General features: G+C 39.5%; 2 protein-coding genes across 15 annotated transcripts in view; both read left to right on the top strand.

Moving 5' to 3' along the window:
• Positions 1–8,677, top strand: part of TPST1 (tyrosylprotein sulfotransferase 1) — a 37,378-nt gene extending 28,701 nt beyond the window's left edge. For 6 of the 11 annotated variants that reach the window (XM_026105630.2, XM_064523329.1, XM_064523334.1 and 3 more), the window contains 4 exons: positions 3,327–3,377; positions 5,617–5,676; positions 6,649–6,696; positions 8,115–8,677. In XM_026105630.2, coding sequence (XP_025961415.1) covers positions 3,327–3,377; positions 5,617–5,661 — 96 coding nt within the window. In that variant the 3' untranslated portion in view covers positions 5,662–5,676; positions 6,649–6,696; positions 8,115–8,677. The remainder of the gene's footprint in view (positions 1–3,326; positions 3,378–5,616; positions 5,677–6,648; positions 6,697–8,114) is intronic. The other 5 variants (XM_064523333.1, XM_064523332.1, XM_064523331.1 and 2 more) reach the window with 5 other exon arrangements.
• Positions 8,678–8,937: 260 nt separating this feature from the next.
• Positions 8,938–21,917, top strand: KCTD7 (potassium channel tetramerization domain containing 7). 4 transcript variants are annotated; one of them, XM_064523340.1, is made up of 7 exons: positions 8,938–9,216; positions 9,491–9,552; positions 11,437–11,557; positions 14,014–14,206; positions 15,574–15,743; positions 17,987–18,165; positions 18,699–21,917. In XM_064523340.1, the coding sequence occupies exons 4-7, from the start codon at positions 14,063–14,065 to the stop codon at positions 19,073–19,075; spliced, it is 870 nt and encodes a 289-aa protein (XP_064379410.1). In that variant the 5' UTR covers positions 8,938–9,216; positions 9,491–9,552; positions 11,437–11,557; positions 14,014–14,062; the 3' UTR covers positions 19,076–21,917. The 4 variants fall into 4 exon arrangements, with proteins under 4 accessions (XP_064379410.1, XP_064379411.1, XP_025961410.2 ...); XM_064523341.1 differs by lacking the exons at positions 8,938–9,216; positions 9,491–9,552; positions 11,437–11,557 and adding an exon at positions 11,567–12,506; XM_026105625.2 differs by lacking the exons at positions 8,938–9,216; positions 9,491–9,552; positions 11,437–11,557 and adding an exon at positions 13,751–13,904.
• The last annotated feature ends 6,057 nt before the right edge of the window (positions 21,918–27,974 follow it).

The following is a 27,974-nucleotide window of genomic DNA, read 5'->3' as shown; positions in this document are numbered from 1 at the left end:
TTTATAAAAGATGAACAATTGCCTGTACTACTTTCTTTCCAGGCAAGTAAGTCTTCAGAAGTTGTTGCAGGTCATGCATGTGTGTTGGGACTACTCAATCAGCCACATAACATTTTTTGAAATATGTCAGAGGGGGGGAACTTTAGATAAACTTAAATGCTCTTGGTAGTATTACTAATTCTATAGAGGTGGGCTTTTGCTCATAATCAGTTACTCAGTATTTTAGTTGGCTCAAGTGAGCCAATGAGTAGGTTAAGTTGATGTGAACATGGTATCAGTATTTAAGCATTTCAGAAACACTTGATTACCTTGCTTTTTATATATATATATATATATATATATATATATATATATATATATATATATATATATAGTCAAAGTGTTAGTTTTTCACCTTTGTAAGCTCTGGCTGGCTGAAGTCTGTTTACTGTTTTTTATGAACTAATAACTTGCATGCATCTCTTTTCTTTTTTTTCCTCTCTAGAATAAATTTCAGTGTGAATATAATATCTTATGCCTGAGGCATTTTCTTATTTTTCCTGGATATGACATTAGTGTTGGGGTTTCTTTTTTTTTTTCTTTTTTTTAAATGTTGCTGATGGATGAATATCCATGACTATTCAGTATTGATGGTTACTAGGAGTAAATGTTGTTGCTACAAAGGGCATTACAATACTAAGGTTTTTAGAGCAGAGAAATATATGTAAAGTATATTATACAAATTGGACTAAAACATAATTGCAGGAGAAGGATGGAAAAACAGGCCTTCAGAGAGACAGAGATGGTTTTGATCACTTTGGTCCTGAACCAGACACAAAGTAGCAATGTCAGAAAAACTACTGTCTTTAAAAATGCCCAAATAAGGATTACAGTGGCTTACACAGAAACCTAAAGAAGCCTGTCTGTCTCTTCCAATATCAGTACTGGTCTAATAAAAGATGTTGTAGGCTTTTCTCCCGTGCCTCTTGCGTAGGTTGCTCTGTAGCATTTCGAATGGAGTGACACTGTTGACATGTAACTTCCATATCTGCTCTCTAGAAACACAGTCTGCATTTTAATAGTTTGGTTAAAAGCTAAAAATATGAAATACTGTCCTTCATTTATAAATATTTATAGTACATCTAGGATCAAATAAGCCACACACTGAATTTTTGACCAGTGTGGCTTTCATTAAGGTTACCATGGGAATGACAGTACCCCCTTGCTGAATGTAAATGAGAGCTGTGCCTGTCATTGTGAATTGCTCTTTCTCTTTTAACTAATAACATGGACTATCAAAAGAGCTAGAGTTCTGCAGTGCGTACATAATAGTTCCTACACTTGTGTTGTGTCTCAGTAAAGCCTTGTTGTTTGGATATGTTTAGCCTGGTGATAAAGAGCGAGGAGAACTGCCAGTATCTTAGTCCACTTGACATGAGTCATGCGGCTTAATGCTGCAGGCCTGGCTTGGGCTGAGGTGTCTCGCAGGCAGGAAACTCTGAGCTGACTCAGCCGCGCTCGCAGGCCACTGCACCATATTGACAAAAAGAGTACTTCTTTATGTTCCAGTGTTTTATTCACAGGAAAGCAGAGAAAATGTATGTTGTTAGTAAGTATCCCTTGGCTTCCTGAATCTTCTTCCTTTGACATAATTTGCAAACCAGGGATTGTAACTTTGAGTGAGGCTTTAGAGGAGCTCCATTTCTGTTTTATGGCTTTATTGGGTTTTTCTAACTAGGCTTGTGTCCTTTGATTCTATGTGATTACAACTATGCAAGACAGCACAGAACCCATGAGATTAAGGGGATTAGTCTTCCTTTCAGTGGAAAGGATGGTAAAACTCTTTCTAGTCTACTTTGCCAAAAAAATAATTGATAATGCAGAACACAATTTTTTGTCACTGGAATGCATTCCAGTCTCATGTCAGAAGCAAGCAGCTTTTGTATTGTCTCCTCCCCCAGAGGAGACTTTTTATTGCCAATTTATTTCCTAATTGGTCAGATAGTAGAAACACTTGTTTGTTGTGGCTGTTAGTATGTCTGAGAATACTTATTGCTTGCTCTTTCTCCCAACAGTGCTTGTTTCAAAAGTAACATTACACTCTAAAAGATTGGAAGTTACAGTAATGGCAACCTTTCACGATGTAAGGCTGGTAATGAGACTACAGCTGTCGTAGAAATTCATAATCATTAGAGTTGCTGGCTGTAACTTTGAGACCTGTTAGAAAAGGACTGTACCTGTTTTGCCAAAATAGGAAAGATTACTTGAGGGTTTTTTACTATCAAAGTCTGTAGGAATATGGAAATACCACCCTGGAACTCTTCTATACCAATATATGAAGATATTAATCCATGTGCCTATTAGTGTAGGAAACTAGTATCTCACTGTCTTATAGGTTTCTGTAAATAAAAAGCAAATTAATGACTGAGGGTTTTGAAAATTTTTACAGAATTCTTAACAGAATTTAAACCTAAGTTACTAGCTTTCTTCAGACTCTTTGTAGTTCTGTCACCTGCATAAACCATTATCAAAGCTAACAAAACTTTCCTTTGACAACAAGGTAAGGTAGGCTCAATTGTTGAAGTATGATACTTCTGTTTGCATGAATGATGCATATTTTGTATGTGGCAAATAATATGAAGCATCAGAAAATGTTGTATTATGTGACATATGGTAAGTCTGTAAATTGTAAGACATAAATGTTTGAGAACTGCAAATTGTTTGTCGACTGGCTGGTATATTAATTCTGACACAGTCCATGAGATCATGACAGATAGCTTTTTTGGTAAACTTTAAATGAAGACACTCTTAATTATAAACTGTAATAGAGCCCTAAGAGAATTTACTGAAGTTGCTAAACCTGTTGCTTCATATTTTATATATAACTTCAAAAAGTATTACTATAATTCAATCCTAGTGTATTTAATCATGCTGTAAAACATTTTTAAAAAGTATAGTGAATGAATTATACAGGACTTAATTCATGAATGATTCATAACTCGAGCAAGCTTGAAATGTAATACGAGTTATATACTTTTATTTTGACCTTGTTTGCATTAAAATGCTATTAAATACTTTTCCCAAACATTGCCATCTGTCTTGAGTAAAGAGCAAGCCTGGGAATGAACATAAAGCTGTAGAACTCCTTCAGACTACCGAACCTCGTGATTAAAACTTTGCTTTTACAGACGGGTTGTGCTCAATTTAGAAAGCTCCCAGGTAGATTTGATTTAGTGTCACTGGACACTAATAACCTAAACTACTCCATTTTTGCATAATAGGCTCTTCAGCTTTTCAAACACTAATGAATGCTTGTTTTGAATAGTAAACTTTTTTGTTTTTTCCAGGTCTATAAAGGTGAATTTCAACTTCCTGACTTTCTTAAAGAAGTGCCACAGGTACAGTATTGGATTAGTTTCCTTTTTGCAGATGTACCAGTGAGTTAGTGTCAAACCAGTCTTATAAACCACTTCTTCATAAACTTGATTTTCTGTTTGTAAGAGAGTAAGTGACTAGCAGTTTGCCATGAAATTGAATCTCCGCCACTGTTGCTCTTAAACTCAAAAGAGGCTTGGGATTTTTGAGTGTATGGGCAACCTTAGCATTAATGGTAAGGTGCCTCTAAACCTGAGCTCATTGAAGGCTACATCAAGCTCTGCTGTGAAACTCAAGGAAAGTTTGACTTTGTATTTTGCCATGTAGACCAAATGCAAAGATTGTATGTTGTTTGTAAAGCTTTGTCTTTTGTTACCTTATACGGAAAGGTTTAAAGCAAGTATATTACAGATTGGTCAATGATAACGAGAGGTTTTTGGAAATAAATACTACTGTATCTGGCAAAACAAACAAAACAGCTCAGCCATGGGTAGTGATCATGTGTTGATCCAATAATCAAGTGAGCTAAACTTCAGACTATGATGAGAATTTGTAATTTGGTACTGTTTGAATGCTGTTAATTTCTACCGGCTACCTAAGGGACCTAACCTTTGCAAAATTCTAGGCTTGGAACTGTTCTCTTAAATCGTAGCATCTCTTAGCCCCCGAGCTTTGTGAATGAGTAGGTGTGCTTCAAGCCCCAGGCCCTCTTCTCATGTAGACACAGTGGAAAGGGTTTGGGCCTGGATGATGGCATCCTGTGCTGCAGGAGCAGCTCTCTCTGTGTCTCTCCTGAACATAATACGGCAGACAGGATGAACTCGTTCCAGGAACTTCCACTTGGACTGCTCAGTTTTAGTAGCTCGAGGGGCTTTTTTGTGTGTGTGTGGTTTTGGCTTTTTGTTTTTTGGTTTTTTTCCCCTCTCCCCTCAGTGTGTAGTGAAATTAGTTCCCCATGCTGACTTTGCAGATTTAAGCTTAAAGTGAATGTATGTTGCTCTGCTAGTCTATCTGTTAAAAATCATCTTGAGGAATTTACTTTATTTGTTAAATAATGTTTTAGATGAATAAGTGGAACATGTAGTTATTGTCCTTGTATTTTCTCAGGGAGGAGCTATTCAACTAGGCTCACAGAAATACAGATTTGGTAGGCTCTGTAATTGCTAAATGTGTAAATGTTGTCTGAAGTGCCCTCTGCATTATCCTTTGACAGAAGAGGCAGGGAGTGACTCATCACTGTTACTGTCTCAGGGTGTGTTCAAGTAAAGCTAAGTAAAAGAATATATATGTAGGGTTTTTTCCCAGTTTGTCCTACATATAGCATTGCAGAGGTGGGAGGAAAAGCATTTTGGGGACCCTCTGCTTCCAGGATTTTGTATCTCTGCAACAACTAGAAGAGCAAGGGGCACCCTCCTCCCCCGTTAGCCTTAATAGAAGCTTTGAGTAGCCAAACCTTTAGTTACCCATGTTAGATTTTTTTGTTGCTGTTATTTTGTGTGTTTGAAAAACCTCAATTGTAGAGCTTCCTTCAGCTGCCTACAAAGCAGTAGGAAGCTCTCTTCCAAGGGCTAGAGGCCACCACCATTCTTTGTTCACTTGTTGTTCTGTTTAGTAGCTCATTCTTTTGGGTGGGAGGGGGTGTCTCCTTACTGGCCAGGCCTCATTTTGACCAGTTGTGATCTTTTTGCAGGGTAATGCTATTCAACAGGGGCTACTTTAGTGCAGTTGTTTGAAAACAAATGAATTAGTGAGCAAAGGAGTACGTTGAAGTGGTAGCTTATAGCATAGCTGTGGCCAAATATGCCAGTATTTTAAGCAAAAGAGGAAAAGATCACGTGCTTCCATCCAGGTTTCTGAAAATCCTATAAAATGGCTAGAAGTAGCCAAGTTATTTAAAGTGTTTGTATTACTTATATTTCTACTTTATTCCCCATCTTTAATGCTACTTGCACAGTACAGAAGTTTAGTCTGAATATGAATGTAAGTAGTGTATAAAGAGTTGAATCACTTGCAGCCTCTTCCCTTAAAAAGAGAAAAAAACCTAACTTTAAAAAAAAAAAAGCAAATCCAACAGGCACAGTATTCTTAACCTTGGATCTCCACTATTAAGGAAAGACTCTTTGAGTGTGACTTCTGTTAGATGTAGAGATTAAAGAATAAACAGCAGAATCTACCACATGCAAACAAATGTTTTTGACTTATTCCATCCATTCTAATGAAAATTAGTTATTAAAAAGGAAAAACTGGTTTCTTCTGTTCCAGCTGAAGAAGACAGTAGAAAGGAAGTCCCGTGGCAAGATAAAATGAACATGGATCAGTAAAGTAGAATAGCTCTAGTATCTGTCTCACATTTTCAGAGCATAGCTTTTCGCTGTGGACACCAAATCTTTCTAATAAATCTTTGTGTGATTTCTAATGTGGGCTTTGCTCTCTTACTGGATGTTTGCCTGCTCTCGCCCTTCAAACAGTTAGTGCTCATGCTTTGCAAGTTGTGCTCAGCTAATAGAAAATCATTAAGAATCTGACACCGCGCAGCTAAATGTGCTGTTGCTCACAGCATTGTTCACTCTCAAGTGCTGGCCAAAATGCCTATGCAATTAAAGGCAAGAAAATTATTTAAATGTGTGCTGCTTAAAAGTTATTGTCAGCAAATTGTTTTGAGAAAGTGTGTTGTTTCATAATGCTTTCAAATGCAGTTATTGTGGTTGTGTCAGGACACAAATATTGCTGATTAGGATTTCTGGAACATGCAGGGAGATGAGCTATCTTGAAAACCTGGCACTTTGTGTATAAATAGTGTTCCAGTAACATAAATGATCCTTGATCTGCATGAAATAGCTGTTAGTTGAATTATAATGTTTGTATTTAGCGATTACCTTGCAATATGTCAAAGGAATTTGGTCCACTATTTCTAGCAAATGTTCTCTTGCAATCCATATGATAGGTAGGTTTCAAAATGAGACTCCTCTAAATGTCAGAGGAGCAGGATTTATACAATTGGGTGAATACTGTAATTGTATTAAGCTAACTCTGGGCAGATTTATCCAAGTAAGATCTTCTAAAAAGCAAAAAGAAGCTTTGAAATAGTAACAGAATGTTTCTGACACCATAAATACTGAAGCTGGAGTTCGAAATTGCTTCTGTTTAAACTATTCTGCTTTAATATTAGAGACTAAAATTAACATAACACAACCAAACAACTAAATGACCTTGAATGCAAATATTGGTGCTGATAATGATATCTCTTCCTTTAATGTAAAATAGCTAATTTCAATCTAATTATTTGCTTAACAGACTGAACCTATGGAATAGAAGATACAGTGGATATTTCTTGCACAGAAGGTAATAAAAGAGAACATCCAGTTCTTCTTAATTGCTCTAAATTTAGTTAAGGTGATAGTTACTTCATTTCTCATTTTAAACTTACATAACTTTGTGTAAGATTCTAGATAAGAAAAACACAAAGATACAGATCTTAATCCAGAATCTGTAAAAATCATGCTAAGATAAGCTATAGTGTTTAGAGCTACGAAAGCATAGGTTATATGGTTTTAGAGTTACTGTACAATTCTAAATGGTGCATCTCAATTTGCAGTATTTTCTATATTATTTGATTGTCAGAACTACATTAGAGGCTGAAATTGAAAGGAGTGCATAAAACTATTCTACTATTTGGCCAGGCATTCTTCAGCAGAGTTTCTTGTTGATTTTCAGTATCTGTGTGTCTTTCAGTGTTATAGCATACTTAAACAGCAGATTCAGGTCCCTATTTTAACAAGATACTAAGACTTTAAGGATGAATCTTCATTGCTATTTTCTTTCTTTTATAAATCAGTTGCCCTTTTGAGAAAGAGGAAATGGCTGAAGATGAACTGATACGTGTCACTTGCCTTTTGTATGTTCCATAGCCTCTATTTTCAATACAACTGTATTTTAGTTGTTGAATTAACAATAGTGAGATTGTGGATTGAATTCAGTAAGTTCTAGACTAACTTAACAAGTGGTGTAAGAATTACTGTACTAATCCACATTTTTACTTGTCAACCATTCTATCAAATGTCCTAGATTCACAACAAAAGATGCAAAATATATCTAATTTAAATACAGTCAGAAGCAACATGCCATAGAAATATAGCCAAAATATATCTAGCTGGACCTAAATAGAGCTCTATACATAAAGCCATAAATAGAGCCAAGTGCATCGTATCGTTATTTCTGTCGGGTATGAAAGTTTTCCAAAGATTATTTTTAGATGTTCAGAAATCAATAGGGAAACCATAATCTCTTCACGTAGTCAATGTTAAAATGACTAAAACCTACTTCATGTTGCCAATTATTTCTTTGAATAAAATGTATTTAAAGCTGGAAAATATTTCTATCTAATACTGCTATTATAGTTACTGCTAGGAAGTTAACAATTTTGCTGCCTCAGAACTTTAACAGGTACACTGTAATGATAGAGACACTTTCAGCATGTAAAAGTGGGCTGTATTTAGAAGTATTTTTAATGTTAATGGAAATCCAGATATCTCACATCTAAGTCTACTTTTAAGAGCAAATCTAATGATATCTTCTGTAGAATGTACCCGCATTCCTTAGAGGAAAGCTTTTTTGGCATTGTAGTTAGCCTTGAGAATGACTTTGCACCTCCTGAGATGACAGTTGTTGCTCTTAATTATGCATCGCTATTCATAATTCTGCAATGTTACAAAGGCTTAAAATGAAGGCCCAAATGTAACTTTATTTTTCTCTTTCTCTAGAAAGACTGCTGCCTTTTCAATAGAAACGATGCTATTAAGAACTGTCCCACCGAGATCAGTGAGGTGTAACTGCTCTTGGCCTGCTTTTTTCCCAGTATTTTCGCCCCAGTTTCTTTCATACTGTGTCTTTGTTCAAGACTTTGTTATTGTGAAAGCATGTAAACCTGTTTAAGAGGTGGTGGTGGGGAACCTACATTGATGTTAATGTAGTACTGTATTACATTTACACAACTATTTTAAGGTTTTATAGTGCAAAGCAACACCTGTCTCTGAAATTGCTATTCTATCTAAATTCCAAACCTCAGTCTCTGGTGTTTTCTTTTCTTTTCTTTTTTTTTCTCCCCTCCTTCCTGTAACAGTTGTGTTAAATGTATGAATCTTTCAACAGAGTCGTCTGTGCTTGTCCTAAAGGATTTCTGGTGGAACAGTTGTCCGTTTTATTGACATGTGGAAATTGTTAAATATCTTTTATTTAAAAAAAGAGATGTTGATAAATTACATGTATAATTACAATTTAATGATCTTTTGTATTTTATTTTTCAAAATAAATGCTTTAAATGTGATTTTTCTTTTTTGGATAATGCATTTGAGTTGAGATTTAAATAATTAAAGATAATGTGGCATTGCTCGGATGAAAGGTGTAGTCTAACGTCCTGGGTCTGGATCTCGCTTTCAGCTTTGCTGCTGAGTGCACGTGAATTCTCTTCCGTAGCCGGGTGCTGGGGCAGAAGGGAGTGACAGTTGCACCCCCGGGAAGGGCCAGCGCGGCGCAGCAGCGAGCCGAGAGCAGCCCCTAGCGCCCCCGCGGCGCAGCGCCGCCCCGCCCCGCTCTGCCTCCGACACCCCCCGCGCCCTGAGTCACGCTGCAGCGGCGGCGGGTGCTCGGCGCCCCCGGCCTCGCCTTTCCCAGCCGCGGCGGCCTAAGGGAGAGGCCCGCGGGGCAGCCCGGGGCCAGCGCGAGGCCTCCCCGCGGGCCTCCGCGTCCCCCCAGGCCGACATGGCCGCCCCGCCCGCGGGGGACCCGGATGGGCCCCGCGTCACGCGGCGGCGGCCGCGCTGCCCCCCCGCAGGAGCCGCCGCCACCGCCCGGGCCGGGCAGCAGGTGAGGGCGGGCGCGGAGGGACACGGCGTCCCGCTCGGGGGGCGGCGCGCGGAGGGAGGAGCTGCCGCCGCCCCTCAGATGTGGCGGCGGGCGGGCGGGCGGCGCGGGGCGGGAAACCCGCCGTCGGCCGCGGCGAGGCGGCAGGTGCCTCCCGCTGCCCCGCGGCGGCGCCACCGGGGGGCGCGAGCGCGGCCGGGGGGCGCCCGCACTGGGGCCTCCGGGGCAGTGGTCGGGTCGGCGCCGTTAACCGTTAACCATCAACCGTCACCTTCAGCCGCCGCCTGTGGGAAGCGCCTCGACGACACCCCCCGCCCCGCGGACGGCCGCGCTGCGCAGGTAGGGACCGACGCGCTCCTAATGCAATTTGAGGGGAATTATCCCGTTTTTACAGCCCGGGAGGGTTTCTGAGGGACGGTGGGAAGAGCAGCAGTTTGCAGCAACTTCGGATGGGGAAATAGGGCTGACCGGGGGTAGCGAGGGCGATGACAGCACGGCCCTGGTGCTGTCGTGTTGCCAGAGGCAAAGTGCCGCATTCGCCTGCCCTTGCTGTCAAGCACTAGTCCTGTCCGAGCCGATTTGTGGGCGCTGGCAAGGTGCTGAGCACGAATTAATATTTAATTGCCTGGTAAAATGGGAATTTCCAGTTGTCTTTTCACATCTGAGGAATGAGCGGGAGCTGCAGGTGACCCTGGGGCTGGCGGGGGCCCAGCTGGGCCTGGGGGCTCCGCATGCCCGTGCTGCCTGCACATCTCCCTGGGTTTCTCACCTCCGGCCCATCCGCACACCGGGACATCTTCCATGCCTCACAGCCGGGGACCTGCGCCATCGGGCGAAGTTCCTACGTGCACGTCAGCGCTGTAAAATTCTGTGTAAAAATACCGTTGTTGCTCTCAGCAAATACAGGCTGTGTAGCCTTCGTCTGTTGGTTGCTCACTGTCCTCCAATTAGGTCCTGTTTTTACTCAAGAAAGTCACTGTTGCTGATGAAGCTTCCAGTCCTATCCTCCCATATGCTATATCTTCGTTTTTAAGCTTCTCTGCTTAGTCTGATGCAAAAGTTAAGTTATAGTATCCCTACACCATAATTTGCGTTGTGCTTTGCTAATGGCTAGGTTTGCAAAGTACGTCCAAAGTTGTACTTTTACAAGCAAATCCGTTTGCAGCGTAGTTTGCTGCAGCTCAGGGCTTGCTGCCCTGCTCCAGGATGTTTCTCTGCTATCCCTACGCAGATTTATTAGAATTGCCATAACTAGATTTTCTTTTTCTGCTTTGTTCTCACAAACCTTTGATCATCTGAGTCTCTCGGAAAATCTTACGGCGAGACGGCTAAGTCATGTCTCACTCTGTCCTCTCAGAGACCCAGTTTCCCTTAAAAAGGGAGAGACTTCCTAACAATCTGCCTGTTATCTTGTAAAAACAAGCATATGGCGGTGACCTGCCTTTGAACAGCAGTGTGGCTAGGTTAGCACATCTCCTCTGACAGAGTCACAGATCAGTATTTATTGATGATAAATACTTTGATCATGTAATTATAGTATCACCTTTTTATGTATATGTAACTTTATAACCTCAGAAGGTATTTAAGAGAAAATTGCTTATATGAAAAAAGGGAAGAGCAATTCCTTGAAAAGCTGCTTTTTTTGATCTCCACATCAGTAAAACTCAATACAGGTCTAGGGTTGCTGTCATTCCTGAGGGCATGAAGCACAACTTGCAAGTCCGGCTCATATGGTAAGCTTTCCTTGAGGATAGTGTGTGCGTGCGGTGTGTGAGGGATGTTTTCTAAATTGTCCATAAACTAATCTCAGGGAAGTAATCTCTGCCCTTTAAACGACAAGTAGTTTGTGAATCGGAAGGAGGTATGCTGGAAGACGTGGATGCTGCTGAAGCGTGGTTCAATTAGAGACTTGGTTTAGAAATCAATTTCTTTATTAGTGTTGTTTTCTCATTAATTTTGTGTTGACCTGTGTCTGAACATACTTGAAAATGAAATGGATGCATTTGCTTAGTTCAGATAAACTAAACAAAGCACAGAACTTTAATGAGACATTTAATAAGAAATAATTTTGTGGCTAGTTAATAATTGCATGTGCTCTAAGTAGATTTTTTGAGGGAATGGGATTTTCAGGGGGATGCATATTCCTCATGAAATGCCGAGAATCAAAGTGCACAATTATATATCAAAAACCTGGGCAGTGATGAGCTTATGTTTTTCTTTTAGGAAGACTCTTTGTTCCAGTCAGCAAGCTACTGTGTCACTAGTCCGTGTCCGTGGATGAACAGGAAGTGAAGCAACCCCCTAGAGCAACATCAGTTACCTTTTAATGAACATCAAAAAACAGGTTAAACAACCTTATTAATGATCAATCTCTTCATTATTATAAATCTTATTCTCTAAAACCCTGAGTTAATTATGGGCTGAGATGTTATATTCTAAACCTCACTATTTAGGAGATTGTTTTGTGTGGAAAGTTCCAATGGAAAAAAAGGTTATAATTTATTCGTTGATAGATGATATTCTGTTGGAACTAGATTGCTGTTACATTCATGAAGAAAATAGAATCTCTTGTGTTTTTTTCCTATACCTTTGTGTCATGTTGAATTAAGAAAGAGGAAGAATTCCTTTTTCTCAAACCTCTACTTCTATGAGAAGGAGGACCTTTCTGGTGCAGTGCTGAACTGATGTACTTACCCAAAACTCATTCTGGGGGACCATGATTCTGATATACTTAATGGAGCTGAATTTTGTTCATTCAGAGTACATTCCATTTACTTGAAAATTATGGGACATAATTCTTGACAAATGTAGATAATTAAAGATTTGTCAGTCAAATTCTTTGATTATTCTTAGGAGAACTGGAAGTATAGCAGTCAAAGCACTGGTTTCAAGTAACAGCATTATAAATATATTCACAATAAATACAGGCTTACACCAGATTTTTACTAGGCATCTTACAAATTAGGCTTCCACAAGCTGCTGCTTATTTTACTGATAATTTACCTCATTAAAGGAGTCCATAGAAAAATAATCTTTAGTTTATATTTTTATATGCTCTTTATGAGTGAAGCATATTTGACTTGATAATTGGTGACATCAGGATAAAAATTCTTGTTTCAGGGCCATCATTAAAATTGTTACTATGGTGTGGACGTGAAGAAGTCCTTCCATCCTCGTTTATCTGCCTATACATTTTACTATGATGAAGAAATGATTGTGAGGTGAAAGTCCATCTTTTCAACTGTAGGGAAGAGAAGCTAAAGTACCTGTCTTGAGCTGGGCCCAAGTTTCTTGTAAGCTGCAGTTTAAAAAGAAATTTCAGAAGCTTCCATGCTACTTATCTAGGCTTACTAGAGTGTTAAACAGGATCTAGAAGTTACCTCCAGATTTTGATAAAAGAAGGCTACATAAGCTCCCACAGAGTGTGGAGGTTTAGTCTGATCAATTCTCCGAAAAGTATCTGTTTTGACCAGGAACATAGCGTTTTTGTCCATTTTGTCCATCTTCGTTTTGAACCTGCAGCTTTTCCTTCAGGAGCTGGTTTCTACAGGCAGCCTGACAATGCACGTAGTAACGATATTGGCAAATTTAGTAAAGCGGAATAATTAATCATAGCTATTAAAATTTTATGTCACTTCCACTTGTTGCTTTTGATTGGAAGCAACCTTTATGAAACATTTAATCAAGAAACATTGCTTGGGTACCAGATCTAGTTGCACAGATTTTCCTTCTCTTTTGTAGTTCATAGTGATCTGAGACAAGAAGCTTGGAAAGTTAGGGAGCTACATAAAGCCTACAGTAGTGTGTTTTCTTTGTTAGGATGTTGTGGTGCCGCTGGACACGGCACAGCAGTCTTGTAGCCAGAGGAACTTTTAATGTAAGCAGGCAGTGAAAAGAGAACAGCAGAATTTCTAGTCTTTCTACTCTGCTCTTTGTTGAATCATTGCTTTTGTAGTGTCAGTTTATTGTTTCAGTTTATTCGCCCTATACTCTGGTTGAAGATTGACTGTGAAAGCATTGTAGTTGCTGTTGCTACGCATTTTTTCTGTGCAGGAAAGGGAATTGGGTAATTAGCGGTAAATGCACAATATAATACATGGAGTTAGATACGTGCATATCAGGTAGATGTGTGCATGACACGATACGATGTGATGCGGTGGGCAGGAAAACTTCCACTTTTGTCTCCTTTGTCCAGTTAGAAAGCTAGATTTTCACATTTTTCAGGAAACAATAGAACTACACAGACAGCCTTTAAGATGCCTGGAGCTCCTGTCATTGTATGCAGCCAGGCCTGATCTGCTTTTGCAGTTGAAGGTGATCAAAAGGCTCTGGAGCTTTATTGTGGGCAGCAGTTGGGGGTTTGCCACGCGCGCACGGGCGAATGAGAGCGCAGGTTTCAGGGCACGCTTCTGCAAGCGGCCTATTGCAGCTGAAGGGGTGGAACAGCGGCCGTCCAAATTCGCCTAGCAAATGGCATTTTGCTGCAGAAGCGTGGCGGAGCCAATCAAGCACTGCACCGCGCAGCCAATGCGTGCTGGCCTTTCATCCAGCCACTGGCCGGAGCTCTGTCTGCGGGACCTTGGTACAGCTCTGCGAACTGCATCCCTTCAAATACAGTCCTCTTGGAGCTTGCCTGTCCGCACAATACTCATCCTTGTTGTGACTCATTTCCCAGTAATAACAATGCCATTGTAAATTGTCTGTGCAATGCAGGGGAGTTGCATGCCTTTGCCTGCCACGTGATCATCTGCAGCTGGTGAGGAGAGTGCCTAAATAATTTAGGTCTTGTTTGCTATTTAGCATTGCCACGGCTGCCTGTCCAGCAGACCTGCTTACGAGAGCCAGAGGGATGGTGGTAGTTACAGGGCAGAACAAAGTGAGTGGAAACCCGGATGATGCCATGTCGAGCTCAGATGCAGAGGATGATTTCCAAGAGCCAGCCACTCCTACTGCAACCCAGGCAGGACAGTCGCTACCTCTGCTGCCTCAGCAGGTAAGAGCTCTGTGGTGCTGTTCCTCTGATAAGATCCAGTTATACTGCTCAGGTGCCAAAGAATTCAGGGTTTCTTTGTTGGAGTATTCATGCGTCTCCTGTTCAGTTTCCATTACTAGCTGAATTGGTTCAGTTCCTTGTGTTCTTAGTATTCCTTCATTATTATTCTTAGTATTCCTTCAGTACTAAGTTCCATGTATTTTACTTCAGTAGCTTGAGCCTGACAAATACAAGGAAGTGTTTATTCTGGTACTGAAGCATGTTAAGGTGTGTTATTAAAATTTTAGGCCTGCTATGCATCTAATGTAAGTACAGAATCACTGATTTTCAACATATACACTAATGCGTAAAGAGACCAGCGGAGCAGCAACTGAGTTTAAGTCCCAAGTATGGCCTGAGATTTCCTACCCATTTTGGGGTGGGGGGAGAGGGGATTTCAAACAAAAAAAAAAAAGAGAGAGAGAGAGAGAGAGAGAAGGCGTTCATGCTTTTAATGAATATCTGGTATTAAAGCTGTAGACACGACTGCTGTTGCAGAATTCCAGCTAAAATGAAAACATTCACTGATTGTACCCGGAAGCCAGTCAGAGGATACAAGGTGTTAATCCCTTGAATCTCAGTGTTTTGTGGCAACAGGCCAGGAAAGGGGCATTTGTTGGACCAAATTATGTCACAGTGGCAAAAATTATCAAGAAGTGTCAAGATGAACATATGTAAACTGTAAAATGACTGTGCTTCTTCTGTAATTGTTGCTGCCTCTGCTGTTGTTGCATCATTCAGGTTTGGAACTTGTCTGCCTTCTCAGATCCTCTTGTCACAATTTCAGTCATGCTCTTACTGTTATTTTTGGAGAGTGAAAAACAAAACATTGGCAGACTCTTCTCTTTGGCACTGCCATTCCTCTGACTCCCTTACCAGTCTTAGCAAAAGTACTGCTGAGATTGCCTTCCGTGCCTGCTCGTTTTCTACCCGATGTGAATTCCCTCCTAGTCTTTCCAACCTTTCTGCATTTGCTTCAGAATTGTCTCAAGATAAGCAAAAATTTATATACTGTGCTCACTTCTTTCTGTCAAATGCTGTCTTGTGGTTTCAAACTAATAAAAAAAATCTCAAACATCAAGGTACATGAAGACCCTTTAGTTAATGCTTCATTTTACACAGCAGCCCTATAGCTGAGTGAATTTCTTTACTTTCAGAAGATCTGCTGGTTGATTGTTCTGCTTTTAATGAAGGCTTCTAAATGTGCCTTTTTGCCAAATCTCATTTGTAATTTTATCCTATGTCTTCTGGAAGCTCTAATCATTTTGGCCTATAGGTGTTTGCAAAGCACTACAGGCTCATTTCTGATGATGTGATTACTTTTTCAGTTTCCAGAAGTTGTTCCACTAAACGTCGGAGGCATGTGTTTCACAACAAGACTGTCAACGTTGAGACGTTATGAGGACACAATGTTGGCGGCTATGTTCAGTGGAAGACACTATATTCCAACAGATGCTGAAGGCAGATATTTTATTGACAGAGATGGAACTTACTTTGGGTATGTGCAGTGTCCTCAAAGTGGTTACTGACGAAAAATTTATTTGTAAAGAAAAACATGTTACCTTTTTTTTTTCTTATGGTTAAATCATATTTGTGTGGTAGCTTTTATGAAAACTTGACGAGCTTGCATCCATGCCTTCAAAACATCTCAAGGAGAAAATCAGTCACAGTATATCACAGTTGAAAAACTATTTATTTCATTCCTAATGACTTAAGCTTTATAACGGGGAAAGAAAAACAAGCTATGTTTTGAATCTGTGCACTGTCTCCTCTAGAGTATCCTTACAAGTTACCAAGTTGTTTTGCTGTTTTTTAAGAAAGAACATACTGAAAATTGCTTTTCATAGAAGCTCTTTTGTATGTCAGTGCTTTTTTGTTAATATTACAGTATTATGCGAAAGAGGGAATGGAAGGGATGCATCTAGGTTTCTCTGCACACATCATTCTTCCAACTGTTAGTTTTCAGTGTTTAATGGAATATTTATGGATGTCAGTCCAAGTCCAATTATGCAGTTGTATGTGTTAAGAAAATAAATTGTCCAGAAGTTGACTAATTGAAAAGCCCGACTTTGTTGGAAGTAGTCTACCCTATTAAAATTGTAATAATTAGAGGAGTTCTTTGGTAAATTTCCATTTTATTAAAATTTTTTTCATATTATGTCTTTTAATCATATTTTCAGTTGTCTAGAATTTACATTGTATATCTGAGTTCAGTTAATTTTACATTCTGCTGAACAGATCAACATTTCTCGATATATAATACAACTTATTTTGAATACAGTTAGCCTCACTCATAAACATTGATTTCCTCTGAATGAGAATTTGCTATGGGAAGGTTTGTCTTGCTTTAATTAATGCATTTCTGAAATACTGTTTATATAAAAAATGGAGTGCTAACTCAAAATCCATGCTTCCAATGGGTTTTAACTTTCCAAGAAAAGAAATTCATCAAAATATATATGTTTTTTGGTAAATTAATAACTTACCTCTGGAGCGCTGCAAAAGTAAATTATATTAAAATATAACTGGGAAAAAAGCACAGGACTCGAAGAATTTCTTTTAAATTATTTTTGTTGGCATTGCCATACTCCTTCATCTTCAGGACTTCTCCTGAAGCTTTCAAGTATGTATGTGGCTTTCTTTTTATTTTCAGTTAAATTAACCATGGTCCTACTAATACTCTGTTTGACTTGGTGTGAGATTGCTAGAATACGTAAATACCATTTCCTGTGATGTTTATAGGTTAAGGTCTTCACCCAAAGCACACTTTACATACAACTTTTATTTCTTTTTTAGTTTTTTTCTTGTAGAGATTCTCCTGATCTCTTCAACTGAGAAGGATTGAATTTTTTTCAAAACCCATTCAGACTGTACCTTAATTTGGAACAGAAATAGATTAAGCTAGTATATTTATTTGAAAATAATTATTTCTTTACATTTGGAAATTTGGAAGTGCCAGCTGCTTTGTTGGAAAATTAATTCATTTGTGATGTTATCAATCTGAATTCAAAATATAACAGGAATCCAGAGCCAAGTTACCACTTCGTATATTTGTTGATATTATAATGAAAATTGCTGTAATGTTTGTTTTACTTGATATAGTCAGTAATAGATTTTGTTGGTTAATGCTCGTAAAGTGACTTCTTTCCCTATTAAAAATCTTGTAACTTTAATGGTTTCAGAACTGCATTACAAGGAAATGTTCTTTTTTTTAAAAGTAATATAAAAGTATACAGCCCTGGTCCTACAATGAGAACACCTCTTTTGCAAATACACCATCCATACCACTGGAATCCTGGATTGAGGTGGGATAAAAGGTCTTTGCATATAATTCTCCAGGAAAATCAAACTTTATTTTGTCACAGACTTGAGTTTGAAACACAGTGACTTCAGTCTTTTTCACGGAAGATTGTGTGTGTCCTGTTTCAAGTGGAACTTGAATTAACTCCAATTTACTCCACCCTGAGCTTCTTGTTAAAAATGTTTTGGTGTTTTCTTTGAAATAAGTTCTGACATTACCAGAGTCATAGTGTGATTTTTTGAATTGGAGGCTTGAAAGGAGCAAGTGCTTTAAGAATACATGTTGGCAATACAGTTTGCAGTTCTCTCGGTTACTGTCTAATCTTGAGGGTGTTTATCTGCATAGAGTAATCAATGAATGTCCAGTGTTTTCTGTGCTTCCCCACCTGCAACAGTTTTTGGAGAAACTGCGCTTAGTAGTATTTTTCCTGTTTTGTTTAGAGACATACTTAACTTTCTGCGATCTGGTGACCTGCCACCTAGAGAACGAGTGAGGTCAGTTTACAAGGAAGCTCACTATTACTCCATAGGACCGCTGCTAGACAGTCTAGAGGATGTCCAGCCCCTTAAAGGAGAAAAAGTTAGACAAGCTTTCCTCGGCCTAATGCCATATTACAAAGGTAAATAAATGAAGTAGTATTAATTGTGTTTTTCTAACATGACTCAAGTAGTATAAATAGTCCTTTGAGGACCACTTTTAGCTTTCAAACAAATTTCGTCATATTTGAGAAGTTTCTTTCTTACTTATCTTTCATGTTCTAACTCTTTAGATCTTTGAGGTCTCTGTGTCAGATTTATTCTTGCTTTGTGTGAGGATGTGAATTTTTACGCTGTCTTAAAGGGAACAGGATCTAGGTCATAAGATGCAAGGCTTATTATTGAATAAGAAGGTTTTTCTGCTGCTGCATTTGTTCTGTTCAGAGCTGCAGTTGAATAAATTTGGGCATTTAGTAAGAACATCGAGTTCACAAGATACCTGAAATTGATGTAATTATTACCGACTCTGTCTGGATACATGCAGCTTCCCACTGCTGCTTATATTACATTAAGAATGACTTGTTAAACGCTGCAGTAACATTTTATATGAACGAATTGCATTTGTTTTCTCTTACAAGGTGCTTCGTTGCTATTTTCAACGTTTATTGTTTTTTAGATCATTTGGAACGGATAATCGAAATAGCAAAGCTTAGAGCTATGCAAAGAAAAGCGAGATTTGCAAAATTGAAGGTTTGTGTCTTCAAAGAAGAGATGCCCATCACTCCCTATGAATGCCCACATTTCAACTCTTTACGTTTTGAAAGAAGTGAAAGCGAGACAAAGCTGTTTGAACATCATTGCGAAGTAGATGTGTCTTTTGGCCCCTGGGAGGCCGTGGCTGATGTATATGATCTTCTGCACTGTATTGTGACAGACCTGTCTGATAGAGGGATAACTGTGGATCATCAGTGCATTGGTGTGTGTGATAAACACCTGATAAATCACTATTACTGCAAGCGTCCTATTTATGAATTCAAGATTACTTGGTGGTGAGTTATTTTGTCCAGAATGGTGCAGGGGGAAAAAGGACTTCTAGATGACAACTGCTGTTAATATTTCTGCAACGTGTCTCTGGAAATGCATTGCTGCTAACATATATATTGGAATCAATCTGCTGAAATGTTGGCTAATGCTTAGCTGCTCAGCGAATGGGAACCTGTTACAGAGTAAGGTCTTGAAAAACCAGCCTGAAACAAGACTGTTGGCTCAGGTACCTTAACGAGGCACAAAACAAAATCACCTCATGGAAATTATACAGAGAGGAGCATCTAACATCTTTTAAAAGGTGCCACTTACCATGTGGCTTTAGCATCATAAGTCTGCAAAATGGATATTACAGATCTCACCTGCATTATTTTAAAGCCATGGGTGCTAATAATGCTGACATAATGTGATTGAATTTTACCCACTTAGAAATATTTTAATCACTACTTAAACTTACCACTTTATAAAGTTGAGTGAGTAACACCCAGCACAGAGATTCTGGAAATGTAATTTTGACATAATAGACCATTTTTTTGGAGAAAGGCATATTTCCTATATATTACTATTTGTTGTGATTATTAAACTATATTTCTTTTTTAATTAGGAATCTGCATTGTGAATTAAAATATTATATTTCAATTATTTCCATTCTTATAAAAAGGAATAGCAGATTTGGAATATATTCCTTAATGCTTTTAGGAGTAATTACTGTTCACAAAAGACTTGTGCCTGTTTTTAGCCTTAGAAATTCTAAATGTTTACAGTATCTACAAAAAAGAAGCTCTATAGAATCAGGTCATTTGCAAAGGCTTTTGGTAAATGAGAAAACCCTGTATGTATGTTCCTGTTACCAAAATAAGAGGAATATTTAATGTGTATTATTTTATTACTGGCTCTTTTTACATTTGGTGATATTAAACTTTGTTCTAGAGTTAGAGTTGAACGAGGATACTAGATAAGTGCTTCCTTCACCTCACCTTCTTCAGAAAATTAAGTCTCCTTTGTAATGTTTTTGTTGACCTTTCCTGGTGCAATATCAGGAAGTATTTTTTTTCGACCTGCATACTTAAATGTTTCGCCAGTTATCAGCCCTGTATCTGAGTAGTAATGTCTCCAGGCTGAGAGAGACAGCCGTTGGAGAATCATATTCTTTTTCAAAAGGCAGTTGTTGCACTTCTGACCTTAGTGACCATCTCCTGAAGTTGAATAGTTTACAACTGAAATGAAAAGACAGATCTGAACATCTGAAGGTATTACTGTTTTATGGGGTATAGAAAACTCAAATATTTTCAAAATACCTCACTTGAAGTGAACGCAAAATAATCTTGGGGAAGGAGGGAAAGTAAATGTTACGTTTTCATATTGCATTCCATTGGATTAATTAATCCAAGTAGCTTGCTTAGTTAAACTTCTGACCAAAACAGTTTTAAGAAACATGAATTAATAATGATGATCAAAACTCTCAGTAAACTGAGGTAGTTTTTAGAATAATTATAAGAACTTTATGGTCAAATTGTCTTGTAAAAATATTTTAAAGAAGACAACCGTTTGCATTGATTAACCTTCATACCTCTATGTTTTTAATTTAGGATTTTTTAGTAAACTTTTCCTGAGGTGGGGACATACAGCTGTAATTTTCCATTTCCAAATGTTTTATAACAGAGGATCATTGTCAAGTGCTGAGTTTCAAGTCCAGAGCTTAGGTTTTGAACTGAGAGGAGGGAAGAAAAATAAGAATTGCCTGTATTAGGATTTTTTAAAGTTGGTTGAAACTGTTTTCTTAAATATTGACCTTTGCATTACTTGTACAAGTCACTGTACTTGTACTTGACAACCTAAAACAAGAACTGAAATTAATAATGTTTCCCTAAAGTGAGAGGAAGCTTGCATGGTTTCTTCACTTCTATGCTGGCTTTTTTTTCCAGGGAATCTTAAGTTGTACTCCAGAGTTTCTAATAAAATGCCATAAGTTCTTAAAGCTGAGACTTAGAAAGTTTCGGCTGCGTGTACCCTTGAAAGATTTAAGTTCAAGGTCTTCAGCATCAGTTTATTTAGAGACTGCGATGAGAACTGCAGTTTTGCTTGGTTATTGAGTGTTCTTTGCTGTTTCCCATGTAAGTTTTTTCATGGGATATAACTCTGGTTTGAATATCAGCACTACTTACAGAAACAGAACACAGTTTGACTTTGTTTTTTGGTTTGGCTTTAATAATTTTTCAGCTGTTACACTAGAGAAGCTACAATAGCAAAATTGCTGTTCCCAGTCACATTTGCTATTTCTTAATATTCATGCACTAATATTTTATAGTTTTTTCCTGTTTAAAAACCAAAACAAGTAAGGAAGACTATCTAATCAAAAAGATTAAAATGAAAATCTTGGTCTGTATCAGTTGCATCTTAATTGGAACTTTCATCCTTCAGATCTTCCAGAAGACAGAAAACATTAAGTGCAATATTAAAAAAGAAACCACAGATTTGAGCCAACATGCTTTCATTAAACACATACAGTCTATGTCTTGTGATTTGTGCAAATTAACAATATTGTTATTGACTACACTTGTTTTACACAGTCTTTGTTTACAGTGATTTAGATGATATTGCCTAATATGTATTCATTTTTTGACAGAAACAGAAGAGTTGTGCAGGAGGATGTCAGGGGAGTATAATCTAATAACTGGTTTATATAACGTTATTGACTTACCTTTTCTTGGTGTATAGCATAATTTTTGAAATTCTTCATTTGCAACAAAAATGTGAGTAGCTGATCTCTAAATCCATGTTTAAGATGACTGATGTTTTTGTATATCATGAATGGTATATAATTGTCTAATTAAACCTAATGCTTATGTAATACTGCTTTTTTTTTTCTTTACTTTAGGACATTTCTTCATATCTAGTTAGGCCAGAGATTTGCTAGAACATACCTACCTATTTCTCTGTGCTGCTCTTAATTTTTCCACCACTTTATTATCTACGTAACTGCTTTTCCACCACCACCCCTAAATCCTGTGTGAGCTGATACCATGCTCTTGGACAAATTGGTCATGCAGTAAATGTTTCCTCTCATCAGTATAATTTTGATAGGAATATCATGTGTTCAGATTATCAGAAAGATGATACATGTCAGTCCATTTAGCTTATTCAACTTGAAGGAGAGATACTTCTCATTTAGCATTCTGGGACAGGATGCATGCCATTTTTGGTTCCTAAATGATGTACAGGAATATGCGTATAATAAGCAACACTCCCCCTCTCCCAATCCCCCCCAAATAAAAATTCCCAAATATTTTCAAAGCACAAATTGCATATCTGCATTGCAGTGATTTCTCTGCTTTTTTTGAATAATGGAGTATTGGTGGGACAGTTGAGGGGTAGTTATTTGAAAAGCAGAATTATTCGCTCTTCTTGGGTTGCTGCATGTCTAAACACAATTAACAAGACTAGTCTTTTGTAACATCCCCTGTGTATGTGGTGGTTTTTAACATGGAGCAAAAAGAGATTTTTTTTATCAGCTCTTAGATTAAGTGACTTGGCCAGTTTCACTGCACATCATTACACGTTTTTGCATCGGTTTCGCGTTTCTAAAATGAGGATACCCACTCATCTTTGTAAAGCACTCAAACGACATGAAAAGATCTTTATGTGCAGTGTTGTGTGCTCAACATTTATGTAATGTGCCCAGTTAATGCCCATTGATTTCAAGAGTTACAAGAAAGGGCAACATTAACTTTTTAACTTGGTGTGGGCTTCTTAAGTTGAATACCGCAACACTCTGTACAGTAATCTGAGGTACCTGTTCCTGACTCTGCATTCTCCTGGGAGGAATGTGGAGGTGCCAGTGTCTTCTATCTGACAAGCCCTTGAGCCATTAGAAGATTCTCTCCTGTCTTCCTGGTGCATGTTTTCTTTTGAGACTGCTCAATATTTTCTGCAAGTCCATTTTAACCCAAACCTTTAATTAGTGATCAGTCTCTGCATTGGTGAGGGGGCTTTTTTTTTTTTTTTTAATTTAGTAATGTACTGACACCTACAACGTAGCATATATACCACTACATGAATTTGCTAGTACGGGTATTTTTGTGATTTTGTTGTTGTCCAGTTCTGTTCCCCGCCCCCCCGCCAGCATGAGAGTTAAGAGAAAGTTCAATATCAGGTTTCTGAAAAGTCTGCTTATTCTTTAGATGCTCCTGCTCCCATTTTGTTAAAACACTTACCCCAGAGGTGTACAACATATGGAAAGGTAAAAGCTATTGCTGTTACAGGAGCTCTTTCTTAACAATGAGTCCATTAAATGAATCCGTACTTGATAATCCAGTTGCAGCCTCCATTCTGGTGCGCTGCTGAGATGAGTATCACTTAGCCGTGAAACAAAGTAGTCACAGGGTTGGATCTGGTTAGTACAAGTCCTTGAAAAGTCAAAGACTTCTAGTCACATGAGAAGTGCACTGATTTGTGTAAGCACATAATCTGGCCTTTACTAAAGTGATTGTTAAAATTCCAGTGAAGTCTGAAAAGTTTCAAGATTTCAAACTGTTCTAAATGTTTGCTTTCTTAAACTAATATATTTTGAGCCAGGTTGTTCCAACGTACGTCTTAACATGTCAGGGAAGTTGGCCAGTTCTCGTCATGTTTCCCGGTATATCCGCGTTTTCTTGGTCAATCTTGAAGGTCTCTGAGACTGCTGATCACTGCCCCACAGAAATGAATGTTTCAAGTGTGTCCTGTGCATTAAGTGTGTGCTGGTTACTGCAAAAATGAAAGTGGGAGGGATTTAGTTCTGCAGTATATTTTCCCCAGGGATACTCCTCATGGGCTCTGAAGGACGACTTCAGTGAGGTCCTGCTCCACCTCCCTACCCCCCATCTCCACTTTTCTGCTGAAGTGTAAGAGGCATAAGGAGATGAAGTGTCTAGCCCGAAGATTCACAATGAGATAATGACTCTGAGTGGATTTCCCCTTGGTCCCCGCCCTTTGCTCTAACCCTTTAAGAAATATGATTCTAAGGCAGGAAATTTGCTGCTACTGTCTGCTGCACCCTCAGATTTGTTTGCAAGGTGAACGGCCGGTCTGTTTTTACAAGCTGGTGACTGATAGTTGCTAAAGAATCAGTGAAATTCTCATGACTGACAAAAATACCTGAATAAATTAATAAAAAAAATTACTTCTTTCATAATCCCATTAATTTCATTCTTCCATTTTATCTTTTACTAAAGACAGTTTAAAAAAATAAACCTTAAGACTTCTTTTTGTTAAATAGAAATACATATTTAGGCTAGGCACTTGCATTTTTCTATTTTGAGGGTCTTTATTGCTTGCTAGGAGCTGGAGGATAAATGCATGAACTATCTTCTCCTGTGGTTCTCTCTCTTTTTTTTGTTTTAAAGTTATCAATATAGTAAATGGTCATGATTTCCTAGATTCATAGGGCATTTCTGAATTAGTGACCCCGGGAACCTTCTTGCCCAATTTTATTTTCACTGCACGTTCTTGTTTATAGATGATCTGAGACAGGAGACCTGATGGGAAAGATGATGGAAGTGCCAACAGAGAGAGTCTCATAGCAGAACTGATGGTTTGCATTGTACAGTGGGGTTTCGTTGTTTGTTTTACTTCAACTCTTGTGAGGCACAGGAACATTCATCACCATTTATCTGTGAGGTCAGTCAGAGGATCCAATGTCTCTGGAAGCCCAGCTATCCTGGCCTGTGTCCATCCTTTTTCCCACATAAGTACTGTGATGCATCAGGTTAGGTGGGTGGGAAAGTTTAGTGGCTTTGGATTGAACTGGGAAATGCAGAGTGACTGGTGAGGTGGCTGCTGGGTCGCACTACGTGACTTTCAGCACCAGTTGCTCAGAAGTTTGAGGACTTTTATGGCACCACTTACAGCATGGATGTTTGTCTTTTCTGCGTGGCAAAGCACAGTAATTAAATTTGGGATGCAATTGTCGGGCAGACCAGACTTCAGAGCAAAGAATGTAGGAAGATCATTTCTGAAGTCGTCATAATCTGTGGGACATAATGTTTCTTTCACTATCCTCATTTTAGTAGCTGCAGACAGTCTGTAGACCCTGCTGGCTTTAAGTATTGAGTGGCATTACTGAGCCTTGGAGTTACATTGATCTTTTTGGTTATTTATGGCTCTACCATTGTATGTGTTTTAGGTTGTTCATGCACAGCAGAGGGGACTTAGGATGGTTCTGAGTTCTAGGCTATGGGAACATCATTTGGTTAAAAAAGAAAAAACCTCCAGTTTTTCATTCTCTTTCTGCAAATAAGCTATGTTTCAGAGGATAAGTACATTTTGTTATTTATTTCTGTATACAGGTCTCTTAACTGGAAGTTGCTTTCCAGAACAGTTCTTAATCCTTTTACTTACACAAGTTTAGTATAAGTTTACCTATACTTTCACTGTGACTTTTATAAATGGATTTTATTTTGCTGAATTATAAATTGTATGTCTCTATGCATTGTAACCCTTAATGCCTTTGAAAATCCAGTCTGGATGCTAAGGATTGGAATTATCTCCAAATATGTTTTATTTTAAATAAGTTGATGTGTGATGTTTAATATTGTAGGTACTGCAGCATTTTATTTCTTACTGCATTTGGCTTTTCAGTTCAGGAAAATATATAATCTATGTATTTTTATTTATAATATACAGATGATGTGTAACTTTGTGTTGTGAAATAAAAGTATATTAAACTGAAAATTGTTGGAATCTGGCTAATCTGGTCTGCAGGTATTATACTTCCCCTTCTCACTTTCTGTGTGATCTGAGTTTGTCTTGCATGACTGGAAATGAAATTTAAGACACCAAACTCTCTCGTAAGCTTTTCTCTAATAGCACCAACCAGTAACTTGTTTATCATCACTTCCTTAACAGATGGCACTTATGCAGTGTCTGCAGTCTCCTCAGGGAGACTGAAACTTGTGTCAGACGGATAATTCAAGTTGTACTTCCTTCCCTACATAAACACCCATTCATGTGAGAGAGCACAGAGAAGGTCTGAGCTTTCTCTACTTGCGCAATGCTATAAAAGAAAGTAAGATACTGCATTTGCTGAGCTGACTGGGTTTAAAGGGGATTTTTTCAGAAGTAAATAAAATACCATTTTCTTGCTAGTCTTTTGTCTTACTAAAGTAACACTTGCTTTCAAAACCATGTGCCCGTTGGGAATGGGGGCGGGGGGGAAGACCCCAACAAACAACAATGACAACAGCATGAAAATTGAAAGAGGAATAAGTTCTAAATAGCAATGACTAACTTTTTTTGTTCCTGCTGCAATCAGCATAAATACATGCTCCTAAGCGTTCATGAGGGTTGTCTGATCTGGAAAATGCCTGTGTTGTGGTTTAAAAACAAAGCTGTTGGGAGTTGGTTTACTGTGTCTAAAAGGAGAGCAGGGATGCTTCTGTTCAGTGTCTTGGAAGGAGCAGAAAATGACAATTTGAAGAAAACCCCCAAAGACTTGTAGATTCTCCCAAAGAATGCGATCATGTTCCCATTTGCAGTTTGTATGTAAGGCAGAGAGTGCGAAACAGTCCTGGGGCTGGTACCACATTCAGACGTGTGTGGTGTCTCTTTATTCTTGCCTCCACCCCAGGCCACTCGGAATGCAGCTAATGAAACCATCCTTTCCCATGACCATGTCTTCTGTCCCCAAATCTGCACAGACTTCTATCTTTCTGGCTAGTGTTAATCCTCTCCTATGGGACTGCTGTTCTCTAAAGGGCCTCTTAAGTAACAAGGATTTCTTTACTAGTCTTGGTGGATTCTTGCAAGGGTTTTGCTTTGTGAACCTAAGACAAAAGCTGATTCAGTAATTCAACCATTTTCAAAACAGAGTTTGCTCTGCTGTGAAAATGCTGTAGAAAACTTCGGTGCCTGTGCCCTGCCTACCCATAGCTAGCGCTGAGCCGTCACACGCCGCCTGAGCTGACCTAGCAGTTTGCTGCCGCTGGTCGGGGAGGTCTTGCAGCGTCTCCTGTATCGGCTTTGGCACTTGTCTGACTCCTCAGCAAACTAATGACAGAAAACGTAGCCTGGCAGAATGAACTAATTGCTCATAGTCGTTTCCAGCTTGTTCCTGGGCCAGGAAGGTCTTGCCGCACGGCTTGCAGCTTGCTCCCTGCCTTGGCGTGACCCTTTCCCGAGGGACAGCTTCGACAAGCTTTTGGCAGCAGTTTCCAGCAGGGTCAAGCCCTACGTTTAAGTATCAGTGTTTTTACACACCAATGACTTTGAATGTCCCTTTTCTCAGCTCTTGCAGCGCATCTAGGTCAGGATGGAGGAGTCTTTCTTCACAGCCACAGCGTTTGAAGGGCTGTAGTTTCTTCGTCTTCGTATTTTAATGGATATTGCAGATTTCGATCAGGCAGGACAGCAAACGGTCCGTGAGGATTACTGGAGTTTTGCCTCCTCGATGGGGCAGATGGGTCCGACCTGGCAGCCCCCGTGGCCCTGCTCTTCCCCCCGGGCCCCCCAAGCAGCTTGGGGCGGCTCGTCATGGACGCAGGTCTGTGGGCCGCATCGCGCTGGCACCAAACCCTCAGGGTTTATGCTGGTTTTGGGCAGCTTCGTGCCGGTGGCCAGAGGCCGGGGAACGCCCGGGCGCGCTCCCAGCGTCCCGCAGCCGCTGGCGCCAGCCTGCGCCGCTCGGCCCGTGCTCCCCGTCGCGGCGCTCGCGGGCCGCCATCCGCCCCCCGCGGAGAACCGGGGCTGCGCCACCGAGCAGGGCTGAAAAAAACAGGAAGAAAGAAAAAGCTGTTTATTAGCGATGTTTTAACCAAGAATGACGCGAGTTCACCGCTGGCGCCGGCCCGCGCGCTCGCAGGGAGCCAGGCTGCGCCACGAGGGGGGGCGGCGGCTGAGGCCCGACGCGCTCAGCGCACCCCTCCCCGCCCCC

Source organism: Dromaius novaehollandiae, chromosome 19 (genome assembly GCF_036370855.1).
Source record: "Dromaius novaehollandiae isolate bDroNov1 chromosome 19, bDroNov1.hap1, whole genome shotgun sequence".
In the NCBI taxonomy this organism is placed as follows: domain Eukaryota; kingdom Metazoa; phylum Chordata; class Aves; order Casuariiformes; family Dromaiidae; genus Dromaius; species Dromaius novaehollandiae.
The sequence above is the reverse complement of the archived record's forward strand: the minus strand, read 5'-3'. Positions and strand labels throughout refer to the sequence as shown.